The 14,964-nt window shown below is 34.7% G+C and overlaps 1 protein-coding gene across 1 annotated transcript; it reads right to left on the minus strand.

Moving 5' to 3' along the window:
- Nucleotides 1-200: 200 nt before the first annotated feature.
- On the minus strand, nucleotides 201-4,677 carry LOC137742090 (ETO1-like protein 1). The gene is made up of 5 exons (XM_068481836.2): nucleotides 3,520-4,677; nucleotides 1,690-3,405; nucleotides 1,124-1,415; nucleotides 696-1,005; nucleotides 201-598 (listed from the first exon to the last, which is right to left on the minus strand). Exons 1-5 carry the CDS (start codon nucleotides 3,645-3,647, stop codon nucleotides 378-380), a joined length of 2,667 nt encoding a protein of 888 aa, XP_068337937.2. The 5' UTR covers nucleotides 3,648-4,677; the 3' UTR covers nucleotides 201-377.
- Between the last annotated feature and the right edge of the window lie 10,287 nt (nucleotides 4,678-14,964).

Raw genomic sequence — 14,964 nt, forward strand, 5'->3', positions numbered from 1 at the left:
TGAGTTGACTTCTCATACAGAGCATCGTAGGTTAAGACACTATCACATTTGTGTCTTCACTGAAATTATATCTCCATTATGTTATATCATTAGTTACGACACCGTCACTTTTGCGTCTTCAGTATTATCGCACAACTGGTGAACGCTGGAGAAGTTGGTGATGGCAGTCGGCAAAGAAAAAGAAAAAACATGGGTAGCAATGCAATTAATGGATTATATATTGCCAAACGCATAAATTACAAAATTTGACCATTAAAAAATAAGTGATATGACATGGGAGGTAAAACACGTATACTTTGCTAGTGTACACAGCAAGGTGCTGGTTGATACAACTTTTTAGCTTGAAAGTTACATCTTCCAAGATTCAATTTCTATGTTCATGGTTCATGGCTGTTTACACGGCTATGAAGCTCCAGCATCTCTTGATGGTTCGGGTCGACGGAGAGAGCCGCTCGACAGTCTCGCAAAGCACCCATGACATCTCCAACGTGCTCATGGAATGCCGCCCGTAAGTGCAGAAGGTGGAGGTCGGCTTTGAATGCAATTGCCCTTGATAGTTCTGCAATGGCCTCTGCTTCTTTGTGGCTATCCATTAACACTGTTCCCATCCAGAAAACGAAATTCCGTTTCAAATTTGAAATGAAACTTTGATGATGATAATGTATGAGTGTTGAAGAACAAATGAAAAATCAAACCTGCAGCTCTATATCTGTAAGGGTACACCCGAAGCGGATCTAAGCGGGTCACCATCTCCAGATCAGTCTTTGTGAGTTCGCGATCACAATATTCGGACCTCTTCTCATAGGCAGATGCATTGTTCCGGGCCTTCTCAATCAGTTTGGTCATTTCCTCGTATGCAGCAGGCTTATCATTTCTGAGAAAATGAACTCGAGCAAGGCCTTGGTGCGCTCGCGTATGCCTGATCTTAAGAGCATTTATGTAGCAATCAGCTGCCAAGTCTAACTTCCCGCAGTCAACATAAACACTTCCAAGGTTGTTGAGCGCCTGGTAAATGAAAAATTGAAGGATCCATAGAAAGGTTAGAACATGCTGAAACTAGCAGTCCATCCCCGCAGCAATTCAGGCTAGAAAGATTTCCATGATTTGGTTAAAAAATACGTACTTGACCTTTACGCAGCCTGTCTGATGGGCACTTCAAGGCATCTTCGAGGAGAGATACAACAGTTGATGAAGAGGATTGATCTTGGCTAGAGTCTGCCAGTGCATAGGCTTTCAAAAAGAAGGCCTCAAAGGATCGTTTAATTTTGATGGATTCCTCTGCTTTCTGGAGCCCTTCATCACAATGTCCTGTATCGTATAAGATCCACCCCTCATAAACCAACTTTTCATGATCGCTGGATGCATGCTGACGAGCTAACTGTAAACTTTGCATTGCTGCCTCGGGACAGTTCAACCTGATCAAGTGGAGACATGAGATTTCTACTGACATTTTCAACAGCAGGAAATAGTGGAATCATAGGGAAAAGTGCATGGGACCAAAGGCAGGTTTTCAGAACCTTAAAAATTTTCAATGGAAAAATCGGATCTTTAAATTGTGATTCATCGAATTTGGCATCGCCACATTATACATAGTCAAATAATTTTTCTGTTAAACATGAATAAATCCGCTACAGAATAACCGACAAATATTTTGACATCATCCCCAAAAAGGTTGGTATCAAAACATACCTGAGAAGAAGCAATGACTGCCTGAAATACAGAACGCCTTTTGCTGCATCAGATTCAAGCATCTGGTAAATAACCGAGAGAGACCCAATATCATCCACTGAAGACCAACGATCATACAATTGCAGCCAACAATCTGCCGTTGTCCAATTTTCTACATGCTCACGCACAAGTGTCCGAAGTTGGGATGCTGCCACCCGTCCCTCAAACATCCTATAATTCGGGGAGAGAGTAAGAATTGCTTGAACATCACAAATGGCTGATTTATAGTCCTCAAGAGCAAGATAGAAACAGAACCGGAGTTCCAAGCATTCTAACGCAAGTTTAAACCCCAGAACACGATTAATTTCTGCAAGCGCAGCTTGAACATTCTGTTTTCTCATTAATGTAGCCGCACGATACATGTAAGGGTAAGTAAGAGTTGGATCCAGCTCAGATGCTTTCTCAAGGTCTTCCCATCTCTTATCACCTTCACAGTACAAGGACCTCTCCTGATACATCCATCCAAGTGGCGTAACAGCGCCGATTACAGAGCTCAGCTTTTCATATGACCAAAGTTTATGGCCCTTAATGTAACTCAGTCTAGCTAATCCTGCAACTGAATATATATGGCCTGCATTTAGAGCTTCTTCAAAAAGGCTCTTAGCTTCGTCATACTCTTTTCTCAAGAGCCTCAGGCATCCCAACTGATGGAATGCCAGCATTCTTTGTCTATCATTTTCAGAAAACTCTACCAACCGTTCCAGGAAACAAGCTGTTTTATCTGACTGTGGATCAAGGTTCATACAAACTTCACTTAATAAACAATATAGCGAAAACGAGGCTTGCCCAACCATGATTGATCTCTGTTGTCTATCAGCATGCCTGAATATATCCACCACTCGGTTGTCATTCAAACAATCAGGAAGATTATTTAAGAAAACTTGTAAGCATGACGCAGCAAGGACAGGACAGTTCTCTTCAAGAGCATACTCCATGAGTTCTACCGCATCTTCTCTAGTAGACACCAGGGATGCAAGTTTGCGGTCGCAAGCATCTTTAAGCTTTTCGCAACAAAATTTATTTGCAAAAGCTAATATTTCCAACAAAAGATGAGTAGGGACTTCATTCAAACTGCCAGTTATACTGAACTCATTGATTGTCCTCATACCTGATGCACTGATATTGTTTTCCGACAAATCTATGTCCTCCCGAAATGATTCCGAGAAACACCCATTGAGCATGGCATGAAATGGAGCAGAAAGGCTTGATATTTTCTGCCTATCACAATCTACCCTCTCATCTTGAATTCTAAAACTGACATTTCTTGATATTTCGTTCCCATTCATCGAAATATTCTCATTGGTACTACTCACAGTTGCATCAATAGGAAGCTGAGTCAAAATATCCACCGGCCCAAATTCTTGCGCACATTTATCACAACTGGCAAGCAAGTCAGAAATATGCTCTTCCCCTTGCTTCTCATACTTCAACCATGCTCCAAATATGAGCTTCTCATGAATGGAGCTAGCTTTCTGCCAAGCTGCACGAAGGCTTCTTCGCATCAGCTTGACTTCTCCGAGGCCCCTAAAGACCTGAAATTGTAACAAGTAAAGATTCGACTGTCCCTGCGGAGGACATAACTCAAGTTCTTCATGAATTTGAGCTAAAACTTCGACATAATCAATTGGTTTATAGAACGGGAGTATTGGCGGCTCGGGGACTTTGATAAGAGATTCTCTACAGAATTTGCACATCCACACCAAATTATAAGATCAAAATCCAAACTGTGAATTGGGAAGTAAGTATCATCCACAATTATTGAATCCCAAGCATAAAGGAAGAATGACTTACATAGAAGAAGAGGAGGAGTTTGATGGCAGCTTGGAAAGCTTCCCTCTTTCCACCTGGAGCCATGACTGTGGATTGTGGGCACTAAGCTGTGGTTCTTTACCAGACTCAGAGGGAAAGAAAGTCCTCATGGGGCATAAGACTCTAAGCAAATCCCAGATCTCCAACTTACCCAGATGGGTTTCTCTCTCTAAAAACTCAGAGTTCAAGTTTCTCTCTCTAAAAATTCAATGTTCAAGTTTCTCTCTCTAAAAATTCAAAGTTCAAGCACAAGAGAGATTGTGGAAAAGAGAACAAAAACCCAGAACGCTTCCAAGTGATCCCAAATCACTTGGCTGACAGATTTCCCACCAAGAACCTAAATTCTAAATTACAAAAAATTCAAAAATTACAAACAGACAAACAGTAATAATGTCTGATTTGGACCTATTTCAACAATTTCAACAAATTAAAACAAACCCAATTCACAAAAAACAAACACAAATTCTGGGTTTCTTTAATTCACCAAAAAAAAAATATATATATCAATTTTCTCCTCTTTTTTTTTTCAGTTTACAACAAAAATTAGTACTTTCCTCTCCTCTCAATGTACGAAACCAGATAAAAGAAAAAATCCAGAAAAGAACAAGCACCCATCAAAAAGTTAAACAAGATCTCTACCCAAAACGTGGCCAAATCAAATTAGCCCCCACCCAATCCCCTTCATAAAATGCCAAAAAACACCATAAGCAACCAAGTGAAAGAGGAAGGAGAAAGAGACCCACTTCACTTCTGGCTTGAATTTTTGCAGAGAAGTTTGTCACAGATTACAACGAGCTGAGAGAGGAGCTTCAGAGAGGCATGGGACCGACCAGTTACCAAGAGAAAGGAATCCAAATGGAAAAAAATGGCCACTTTCACTTTTTTTTGCCTTCTTTTTTGCTTGTTAAAAGAGAAAGTCTTTTCCTTTTCTTTCTTTCTTCTCTCACGGATCAGGTACTCGACCTTAAAAAACTGAGTCTACCGAGCAGTAATCGTGATTGTTAAAATTTGAATCAACGATTACAAACAGGAATCATCTAAAGTTATAATAATTGTAATCGTTAGATCAAATTTTAACGATCACGATTACCTGCTCAGCTTACTCAATTTTTAAAGATAGGATCTTGATCCTTCTCTCACATCTCTTCCTTGAAGACCGGAAATAATATAATGACCAAATTTTGATTTTGGTCTCGGCGAAGTGTCACTTTAATTCATATGCAATTTTAATTTTGTAAATTTTAAGAAAAATATATAACTCAATCACAATATTATTTGAGTGAAATTAGCACGTGAGAAGCAACGTGTATCATATTTTTCATCTATCTTTAAACGGTGTGTTATTTACTCATTTATTTTTACTTTTAACACAATTAATTTAATTTTCAGAGATTAAATCGAATGAATTAAATCGAATAAAAAACTCGAATGAATTAAACAAGTTTAAGTGACAAAAATTAATAGTATAAGACGTAAAAAGATACGTATGAATAGTAGTACTCATGCTCAAAAAGTGTAAGATGTAAAAAAATACGAGTGGATAGCAATACTCATGTCACTCTCGAGAACTAATCACAGGCAACTAAACTCATTTTCTGAAAACCAACAATTAGTAAATTATGCAAGTTAAATCGCAACCATAAAACTACTGCAAGCAAATTCACTAAAATCACGAGTAAAGTCATGATTTGGCGTGCTAATTATACAGATTGTTTGTTGGGGCTGCAAAAACTAATGGGAACCCAATAAACAAAAGATGTTTATAATTACACACCATTTAGGGGGAAGATATGGCCAAGTTGGACCATATGCAGGCAAATACCAAGTCATTTTGGCGTGTGGAGAAGTCTAACCCTATAATTTAGGCAGATTTGTTTGGTTTATGTTACATCAATAATTAGGGGTCCAATTTGGGTTAATCCGAATTTAAACTCAATTGGGCATGTTAGAATGAAGAAAAAAACCCATTAAAACCCAACCCAACCTCAAACCAAACATTTATTGGGTTGGATTGATGATTTGTCCACCCACGTCAACTCAAACCTAACTCAATTTTGAGCCTGAATTCGCTTATGCACACATATTACACATATCACTTCATAGTATATAGTTATGTATAAGTTTTGGAATGATTATACTTGAAGTTTTGTTGTTTTTCATATGGGTAATGAATGATAGTGGTAGTTTTACATTTCTTTTGGTTGAAGCTTTGGTATATCTCTTATAATTTAATTTCAATTTTGCATGGTTGAAACATTAGAAATAGTCTCCAAGTTGTTTGCTTTAACTTTTGTGTGTATGCTGATGTGTAAATGGAATTTAACTAATATTGACGTTGTTTGGTTCATAATTTGAAAAATCATGCAAAAGAAGGTGCTATAAGATTGCACTTGATAATGTTGATCAAACTCGAGTTGAACCCCAACCCGAATAAGCATGAACCCAAATTAAACATCAACCTAACTAAACCCGCATGAACCCGAAACTAACTTAAACTTGAATTATGAAGGTTGGGTTAGAATTGAGTTGACCATCCAACACAACCAACCTGCACAAATTACACTCCTAATGGGGCCTCCCAAATTATTGTTAATAATATTAAGTTGAATACAAATAATAGAATATCAAGGACAATTTGTGTTGTGTACAACACTTAGACTAAAGACAAAGTTTGCATATGGTCTAATATTTTAGTAAATAGGATGTTGGGTTTCTATCTTTGTCCTAACCATTTGAAACTCTCCACTTTAATTATTATAATAGTTTCAAACCATCTCCCTCCTCTTAATAATAATAAATTAAAAAAAAAAAAAGACTAGAGACAATGTACATATATATATATATATATATATATATATAAATGTTATTTGTGCAAAGTTGACATGAAATTTGATTGACTTATTAGGAATGTAGTTAATAATTATTGTACATAATTGATATTATAACTCCAAAAACTTATTCTACAATCTCGACACTCATTCCTCTTTCATCTTTTTTATATGTAAGTTGACGATATTTCTAGAGTATTAATGACAACTTTGCTACTTAAAGTGTTGATGGTGATTATCAAATTCAATTGGTAAACTCGAATGTTTTGTTTTGAAGTGAAATAATTAAAAAATTATTGTGTAGTACTAAAATACTATGAAATAATCTTTATCTATATTTTAACATGATTCTAAGTGTAACTCATTGTCCACTTAGTGACATGGGATAAGTTATTCTAGTACCACACTAAAATTTCTTGAAATAATTGTTAAAGTTGTTAGGGTAAGGTCTCTTAGTTTTTAGGGTTTATTTTAAGAATGGTTAATAATCCCTATTCTTGAGGGACAAGTTTGTTGCATTTTCTGTTGTAAACTTAGTCAAATACCATGATCCTAGGGTTGTTAATCGTGGGGTTGTTATCTCTTTTCCAATTTCATTGTAAATCTATTTAATAGTTTATTGCTACGTTTGAATTCAATTAGAAAGTTCTCCTAGCAATTAAGTGCAATATCAAGCTTTCATTTTGCAAAGTTCTTTGTCGTTCTTTCTAGTTCTAATATTTGGTATTAGAGCCCCATCACGGGGCCTGATCAAAAAGTCTGAAACACAGTCACTAGTTCAGCGTGTAGGAGTAACGACATGGCAACTGAGAGCAGTTTTGTGTAGCCTGCTATCCGAAAGTTTGGTGGACACTATGATCACTGGAGCATGCTTATGGAGAATTTCCTACGATCGAAGGAATATTGGAGCTTGGTGGAAACTGGGATCCTTGCAGCTGAAACAGCAAAAGGGATGGATCTCACTAAGGTACAGAAGACTACAATTGACGATCAAAAGCTGGAAGATCTGAAGGCAAAGAACTACCTGTTCCAAGCTATTGATCGATCAATTTTGGAGACAATCTTGAAGAAAGACACTGCAAAGGATATTTGGGACTCTTTGAAGCATAAGTATCAAGGCACATCATGAGTCCAGCGTGCCCAGTTGCAAACTCTTCGCAAAGAGTTTGAAGTGCTTCATATGAAGGTTAGAGAATCGGTGAACAAAAACTTTGGAAGAACTCTCATCACAGCCAATAAGATGAGTATTCATGGAGAAAAGATGGATGACGTGGTGATCATTAAGAAGATTTTGGGACCCATGCCTTAAAAGTATGATTATGTTGTGTCCTTTATTAAGGAGATCAAGACAACATAATGTGCACTTCGGGTTTCGTGTTCATGATGGGCTCAGGAGCAGTGTCTTAGTCATCGAAGAAGCATCATGTGGTTACTCTATCTACCACAAAAGCAGAGTTTATTTTTGCCACGTCAAGTACTTGTCAAGTAGTGTGGTTGAGGAGAAATTTACAACAACTTAAACATGATCAATGCAAGGCTACAGTGGTGTATTGCGACATGTTTTAGCAATAAACTTTCCAAGAATCTAGTGATGTATGGTCTCACCAATGAGGAAATGAAAACAAACATCTATATGTTTACTATAACCATGCATCACTGGATTCTTGGAAAGTTTAATTGCCAGAACATTGTTGCAATACACCACTGTAGCCTTTCATTGATCATGTTTATTTGCTGTAAAATTCTCCTCAACCACATTGCTTGACAAGCACTTAACATAGCCGAAATAAACTCTGCTTCTGTGCTAGATAGAGTAACCATATATATATATATATATATATATATTGTTGCTTTGCTGACCAAAACACTGCTTCTAACCCGAAGTGCTCATTTTGTCGTCCTGATCTCCTTAATACAGCAGACAACATAATTATACTTTAGAGTCATGGATCTCAAAATCTTCTCAATGATCACCACGTCATCCATGTTTTCTCCATGAATTCACATCTTATTGGTTGTGATGAGAGTTCTTCCTAAGTAATCGTTCACCGATTCTCCAACCTTCATGTGAAGCACTTCAAACTCTTTGCAAAGAGCTTGCAACTGGGTACGCTTGACTCGTGTTGTACCTTGTTTGCTTCAAAGAGTCCCAAATATCCTTTGCAGTGTCCTTCTTCAAGATTGTCTCCAAAATGGATCGATCAATAGCTTGGAACAAGTAGTTCTTAGCCTTTAGGTCTTTCAGCTTTTGATCGTCAATTGTTTTCTTATGTACCTCAGTGAGATCCATCCTTTCTGCTGCTACAGATGCAGAGATCCCAATTTCGACCAAACTCCAATATTCCTTGGACCGTAAGAAATTCTCCATAAGTATGCTCCAGTGATCATAGTGTCCATCAAACTTTCGGATAGCAGGCTGCATAAAACTGCTCTAAGTTGCCATGTCGTTACTCCTTCACGCTGAACTAGTGACTGTGTTTCAGACTTTTTGATCAGGCCCCGAGATGGGGCTCTAATACCAGATATCAAAACCATAAAGAACAACAAAGAACTTTGCAAAACGGAAGCTTGATATTACACTTAATTGCTAGGAGAACTTTCTCATTGAATTCAAACGTAGCAGTGGCTATTAAATAGCTTTACAATGAAACTGAAAAGAAAATAACAACCCTAGGATCGTGGTATTTGACTAAGTCTAAAACAGAAAATGCAACAAAGGTGTCCCTCAAGAATAGGGATTATTATCCATTCTTACAACAAACACTAAGAACTAGGACGTTACCCTAACGACTAGAAAACCCTAACAACTTTAACAATAATCACGTGATCAATTGGCTTTTACAAACACTTGGCCTAATTATGCTTTTGGAAATTATTTCTTCTTGATACTTCTCAACCATGATTTCTTTGAAAAGCAATTTTGGACGACAAAATGATCCACCGAAAACTCCCTGATCTATTGCCTAATCTCTTAAAGATTGTAATTTTAGACTGGGATAGTTGTTGATTCAAGTGTACTAATCTCTTTGTCACAAGCTATTGCATATGTGACGCTCTTTTTTCTCTATCTCAAAATTTGTCCACATGGTTTTCTACAGAAAGATTTTTTATCTAGACCCATATAAAAATGTGTAATGCTATAGTTGAAGTATCGATATTTTGGAGGGCGTTGTGTTTATAGTTCTCAAGCCAAAGTTGGTAATATATATTTGGTTTCTTTATGCCTTGTGATACTACTTTCATAGAAACAATCTTTTATAAATAAATCTTGAATTTCCGAACTCCACGTTTTAATTTTGTGCTATCTTATAATGTTATAAATAAATTTTTCTAAAAAAAAAAAAAAGAAAAAAAAAAGATTACTCTCTCGATCGTGCCCCAGAGAAAGTTGTGAGACAATCAACGGCACAGGCCGACACTTGCCGATGTTTTCGGCTTCAAATCTCGCAATTAAGTTTCCAAAATGACCCGTATAACCCTGGGAACATTCGCTCCTGTCATCCTTCGTTGTGGCGTTGCGGGTGGGACACAAAAATCGGAGTAAGATTGGAAGTGGGGAAACCTTGACTTAAAAAAAGCTTTAACCTTCACTCTACTTTCCACGATACATGCGATGCATCCTAGTTTGAATTTAGAAGCAAAGCTCCAAATTCAAGTTTCAAGAGTGTTATTGACGTTGATGTGGGGATTTCGCCTGGTAAATTAATGTATAGTTACCAATGACTTGGAGATTCTGTAGTCATGATTAATTTAATGAGGTATGGACTTATTTTCATCGTTTGATACATTGAATTAAAGATTTACTATACTATTTGATTGGTTTTGATACACACCCTATGATAAATCGTTTTCAATTCATACTTCATATGCTAATATACTGTAGAAAAAACCGCTTAATATGCCATGACTCATTTTCATCAACTAATATACTAATTTAAAGATTTACTATACTATTTGATTGACTTAAATACACACCACATGATAAGTTGTATGCAGTTCATACGTAATATGTTAATATACTTTTTTTTTAATCGCTTAATAAAAGAAATAATTTGTAGCTATTAATTGATATATATATATATATTACTATTTTTAATCAGCGTGACACCTGAAACACATCACCCAACCAGTCTAACCGTTATATACACACAGTGATATATTTTTTTTTTACTTGGCAATCATTTTCAAATTTGGGTTTTATTTGAATGTTGAGAATTAGGTGGGTTTTTATCTAAGAAATAAGAGTTATAAGGATTTATATCTAAAGAACCCTTCTTTTTATAGTAAAAATAGTAGTTTAGTAGAAAATAATTGATTGTAGACAACTTGTTCAAAGCATCTATTGATTATGTGAATTCTTGTTGGCCTCCTAGTCTTGTTCACATTATGATTACAAATTTACAATGGCACACGATGAAACGACTTCAAAGTCTAAACGCACCACAAATAAGGGACTCTCATTCTCGTTATCTTTGTTGGGACAAAATTTACCCTAAAAAAAAACCTATTTTCTAACATCATATTTTATTTTCAGAGTCGTCATGATGCAAGTTTCAGGAAAAATCCATTAAGTGGAATTGAAGGCTCCACAATCAATTATTTTCTACTAAAGTACTACACACACACACAGAGATATATATATATATATATATATATATATATATATCATACTTTACGAATTATCATCATTGTATTTCACATATAAATCTCAATTTGTTCAACCTCTAACATACAAAGATCATATGGTCAGGAAAAGAAAGATTACATGACAATGAAAAAGAAACTATAGCTCCACTTGCAGAACAAACTAAAAATTTGACAAAATAATTAAAATGCAACACGTTACTAAACTAAGAACTATTAAATTATATGGGTCATTTTAGTTTTGGTCCCTAGTCAACCTAATTTTTTTTTTTTGAGTAAACGATATTATCTACACTAAGGGAGTGGAGGAGTGGCTAAGCCTCACATTGGGCTAGCAATAATGTGGTTCAAATTCGCCTTTAGCGAGAATTGAATCTAAGACATCTCACTTACAAGTGAAGAGAAATATTACTATATTGTAGTACTAAGTGGATAGTCAACCTAATTGTTAGAATGAAACTTTATTTGTTTAAATAGTTTGATCAAGGTCCCTAGCATTATTTAAGGGATTTAACTCATGCATTTATGCATTTAATACCCACGAAATTTTATTTGAACCCATGTAACCTCTTTCTACACCTAACTTACTCGCTACACCCATTATTTTTAATTAAAGAATTAATATCTTTTTAAACCCAAATTTATTACCTAAATTACTCTCCCATACCCAATTCAATATGTTAATTTATCTTTACACTCATTATAAAAGAGAGACTTAGGATGCGGTCCCTAATTACCAATGTTCTTTGACTAAAACCTTGGTGGTTTTCAGTTTGTGATTGAAGTCCTGACATTAATATAATAATGTATTTCTATGTAGGTTATTATATTTTTAAATTAAAAATTAAAATTTGTAGTTGTAGTTGTTTATATTAATGAGATTTTAAATAAAATCCATAATTTATGAGATTAAAAATATTAAAGGATAAATTAGACTCTCCAATATATTGTGTTTATATATATATATATATATATATATATATATATATAAACATGGTACGTTCGTAAAGTTAACCAAAAAACTATTGTACCAAAACATGGGTACATTTTTCAAAAACACAAAAAATAAAAATAAATAATAGATACTAGGCTTAATAACATCACGAAATTTCTTCCGTTAAAATTGACATGGATACATTCTCAAATCAATGAAATAGAATGTACCCATATAAGTTTAAAAACTAGATTAGAACAAAATTGAATGGATTATATATATATATATATATATATATATATATATATATATATATATATAAAATAAAAATAAAGGGTAAAGTACAAAAAACTACCTCAACTATTGGTCTCACGACACTTTCATACCTCATCTTTTAAAATTGACAATGACATATCTCATCTTATGAATTTGTGCCAATGTCATACCTCCATCAGTTTTTCTATTAATTTCTCAGTTAAATGCTGACGTTGCTTGATTCAGGATCCATTTTCTATTAAAAAATTATTAAAAACTAAAAAAGAACATTTAATATTTTTAAAATATTAAAATTATAAAGAAAAGTGGGGTCTGGATCAAGCCACGTCAGCATTTAACTGACAAATTAACGGCAGGCTAACGAAATGTATAACATTAGCACAATTTCATAAGATGAGGTATGACATTGTCAATTTTAAAAGATGAGGTATGAAAGTGTTGTGAGACCTATAGTTGAGGTAGTTTTTTATACTTTACCCCAAAAAAAAAGGGTACATTTATATTGAAAAAAGGTACATTTTACATATAGCAAATTGGTATATTTAAGAAAGGGTACATTTAAGATTAAAAATTTGAAAATCTTTTCATAAAAAATTAATGGGTAAAACTTATTCTAATCTTTTTTTTTTTTTTTTGGAAATGTTTTGCATTTAAAATTAATTAGGAGTTTAATAAGGATGTGAGTATTAAATTCTAAATCAATTACTAATTTTTGTTTTAAAAAAAATTATGTAACTGATATGTAAATTCAATAATACATTCATGATGAATGATGAATGTAAAACAAGGATTTGAAGACTAAATCCCAACTAACTAAAGCAAAACATGCAAATTGAAATAAAAAAAAATACATGTTTTTACAAATGACGTGATCGAGGTACTTTGTAACTCGAGTTTACCTTTCCATGGAAATAGGAGCTCTTCAACTTCAAATTAAAGAGGAACTATCTTGTAAGTGAGTATTTATCATTAATAACCAAAATTTAACACTCAAATTCATAAATGTCATTCTTTATAAAAACTCTCAAATATATCAGAAAACTCACATAGGAGAAAAAGAGAAACTATCCCGTACTGCCATATGGTTGAGCCAATGATGAAGACAGTAGGAGAAAAAGAGTGATTCGCCCCCCCTCCCCTTCCCCTCCCATAGTCTTGTACCCATGAGAAAGGCTTTTAATGGTACCTTCATTGTTGGCAGCAATTTTTGTTTTTGGTGGTTACGACAAGGAAGTTGGGAACGATGATATGGATGAGGACTGTCTAGATCTTATTGCTTATCGTTGTTGGTTCTTGGCTAACCCAGAATTTTTTACTTTACGTTTATTTGGTTTTAATTATGAGGGTATTTAAGTTTATTTAAGTGGATTTTCTGTTATTTTTTTAATGATTTTATTAAAAAAAATGACATTTATGAAATTGAGTGTTAAATTTTGGCTATTATTGATAAAAACTCCTCCTCTGTGGTACGTTCTTAAAAGTAGCCTACATCAGATCAATGTGGTACTTTCTTAAAAGTAGCCCACATCAAATCAACGTATAGTGAAAACTGCGCCATGGCAAATAACGTTTCCGGCAAGCAAGTGATCGCGTAAACGGATAACGCAACGTGCGCAAAAACAAATCAACATGGAAGCTATAGACACAAACAGTGACATTAACCCTGCCAAAAGGTTTCTAGGCAGGGCCTCTACGATGATCATTTCAAGTGGGTAAGATTGTCGGTTTAAGATGATCATGCCAGAGAATTAGGCCATCTTCAACCGAAGGATCCAGAGGGTCAGAAGGCTGAAAATAGTCCGAAAACCGTCTCCAACTGAGGGCTAGGCCAAAGGGCTCATGGGCCCCACGAAATCTGAAAAGGCCAAAAGGCTGGCCAAAAATGTGAGCATTCTTGTCAGATATAACCGACAATATTATTATTGATCCTGTCGGTTATATCCGACATGAATGTTTAAACAAATTTTTGAATCCAACGGCTAGCTAACGCTAGTTATCGTTGGATTCAATTTTTATTTTTATTTTTTTTTTTGGTTTTTTGGGCCTTTTTTTTTAATTCTTAAAAATTCTAATTTTTTTTCCTATAAACACCTAAACCATTCATTCACCATTCCTCACAAATTTTTCACCATTCCTACACCATTTCAATTCTCATATTTTCTTACCTCTTTCAAAAATCTTTCCTTCAATGTTGATTATGGATATTAAATTTAAGTTGTTGTAGTTTTAAAATTTAAGTTAATGTTGTTTTTGAATTTATTTTGTAGTTTTTAAATTTAAGTTGTAGTTTTTAAAATTTAAGTTGTAGTTTTTAAATATAACTTGTAGTTTTTAAATTTAAGTTGTTATTGTTTTTAAATTTAAGTTGTTGTAGTTTTTAAATTTAAATAATAAATTATGTTTGGCCCTTTGGCCCTCGGTTGGAGACGGTTTTTTGTGACAGGGCTAAAACGAGTCATATGGCCCTCGGTTGGAGATGAAGGCCAATATGGACATGTACTGTTCATTAAAATATTAATATCTTGGAGGGTCAGAGGGTTAAAACAAGTCATCTGGCCAGCCTTCAGTTGGAGATAGCCTTACTTGATTTATAGACTTGAAAGATGAAAATAATTTATCCCTTGAAAGATGAAAATAATTTATCCCGCTTCTTTTTTTTTTCTTTATATATATATGTGTGTGTGTGTGTGTGTGTGTGTGTGTGTGTGTGAAAAGTAGTGTGGCTGACGATCACCAGGATATAGT

Source organism: Pyrus communis, chromosome 11, assembly GCF_041283825.1.
Source record: "Pyrus communis isolate YQ-2024b chromosome 11, ASM4128382v1, whole genome shotgun sequence".
NCBI classification, from domain to species: Eukaryota; Viridiplantae; Streptophyta; class Magnoliopsida; order Rosales; family Rosaceae; genus Pyrus; species Pyrus communis.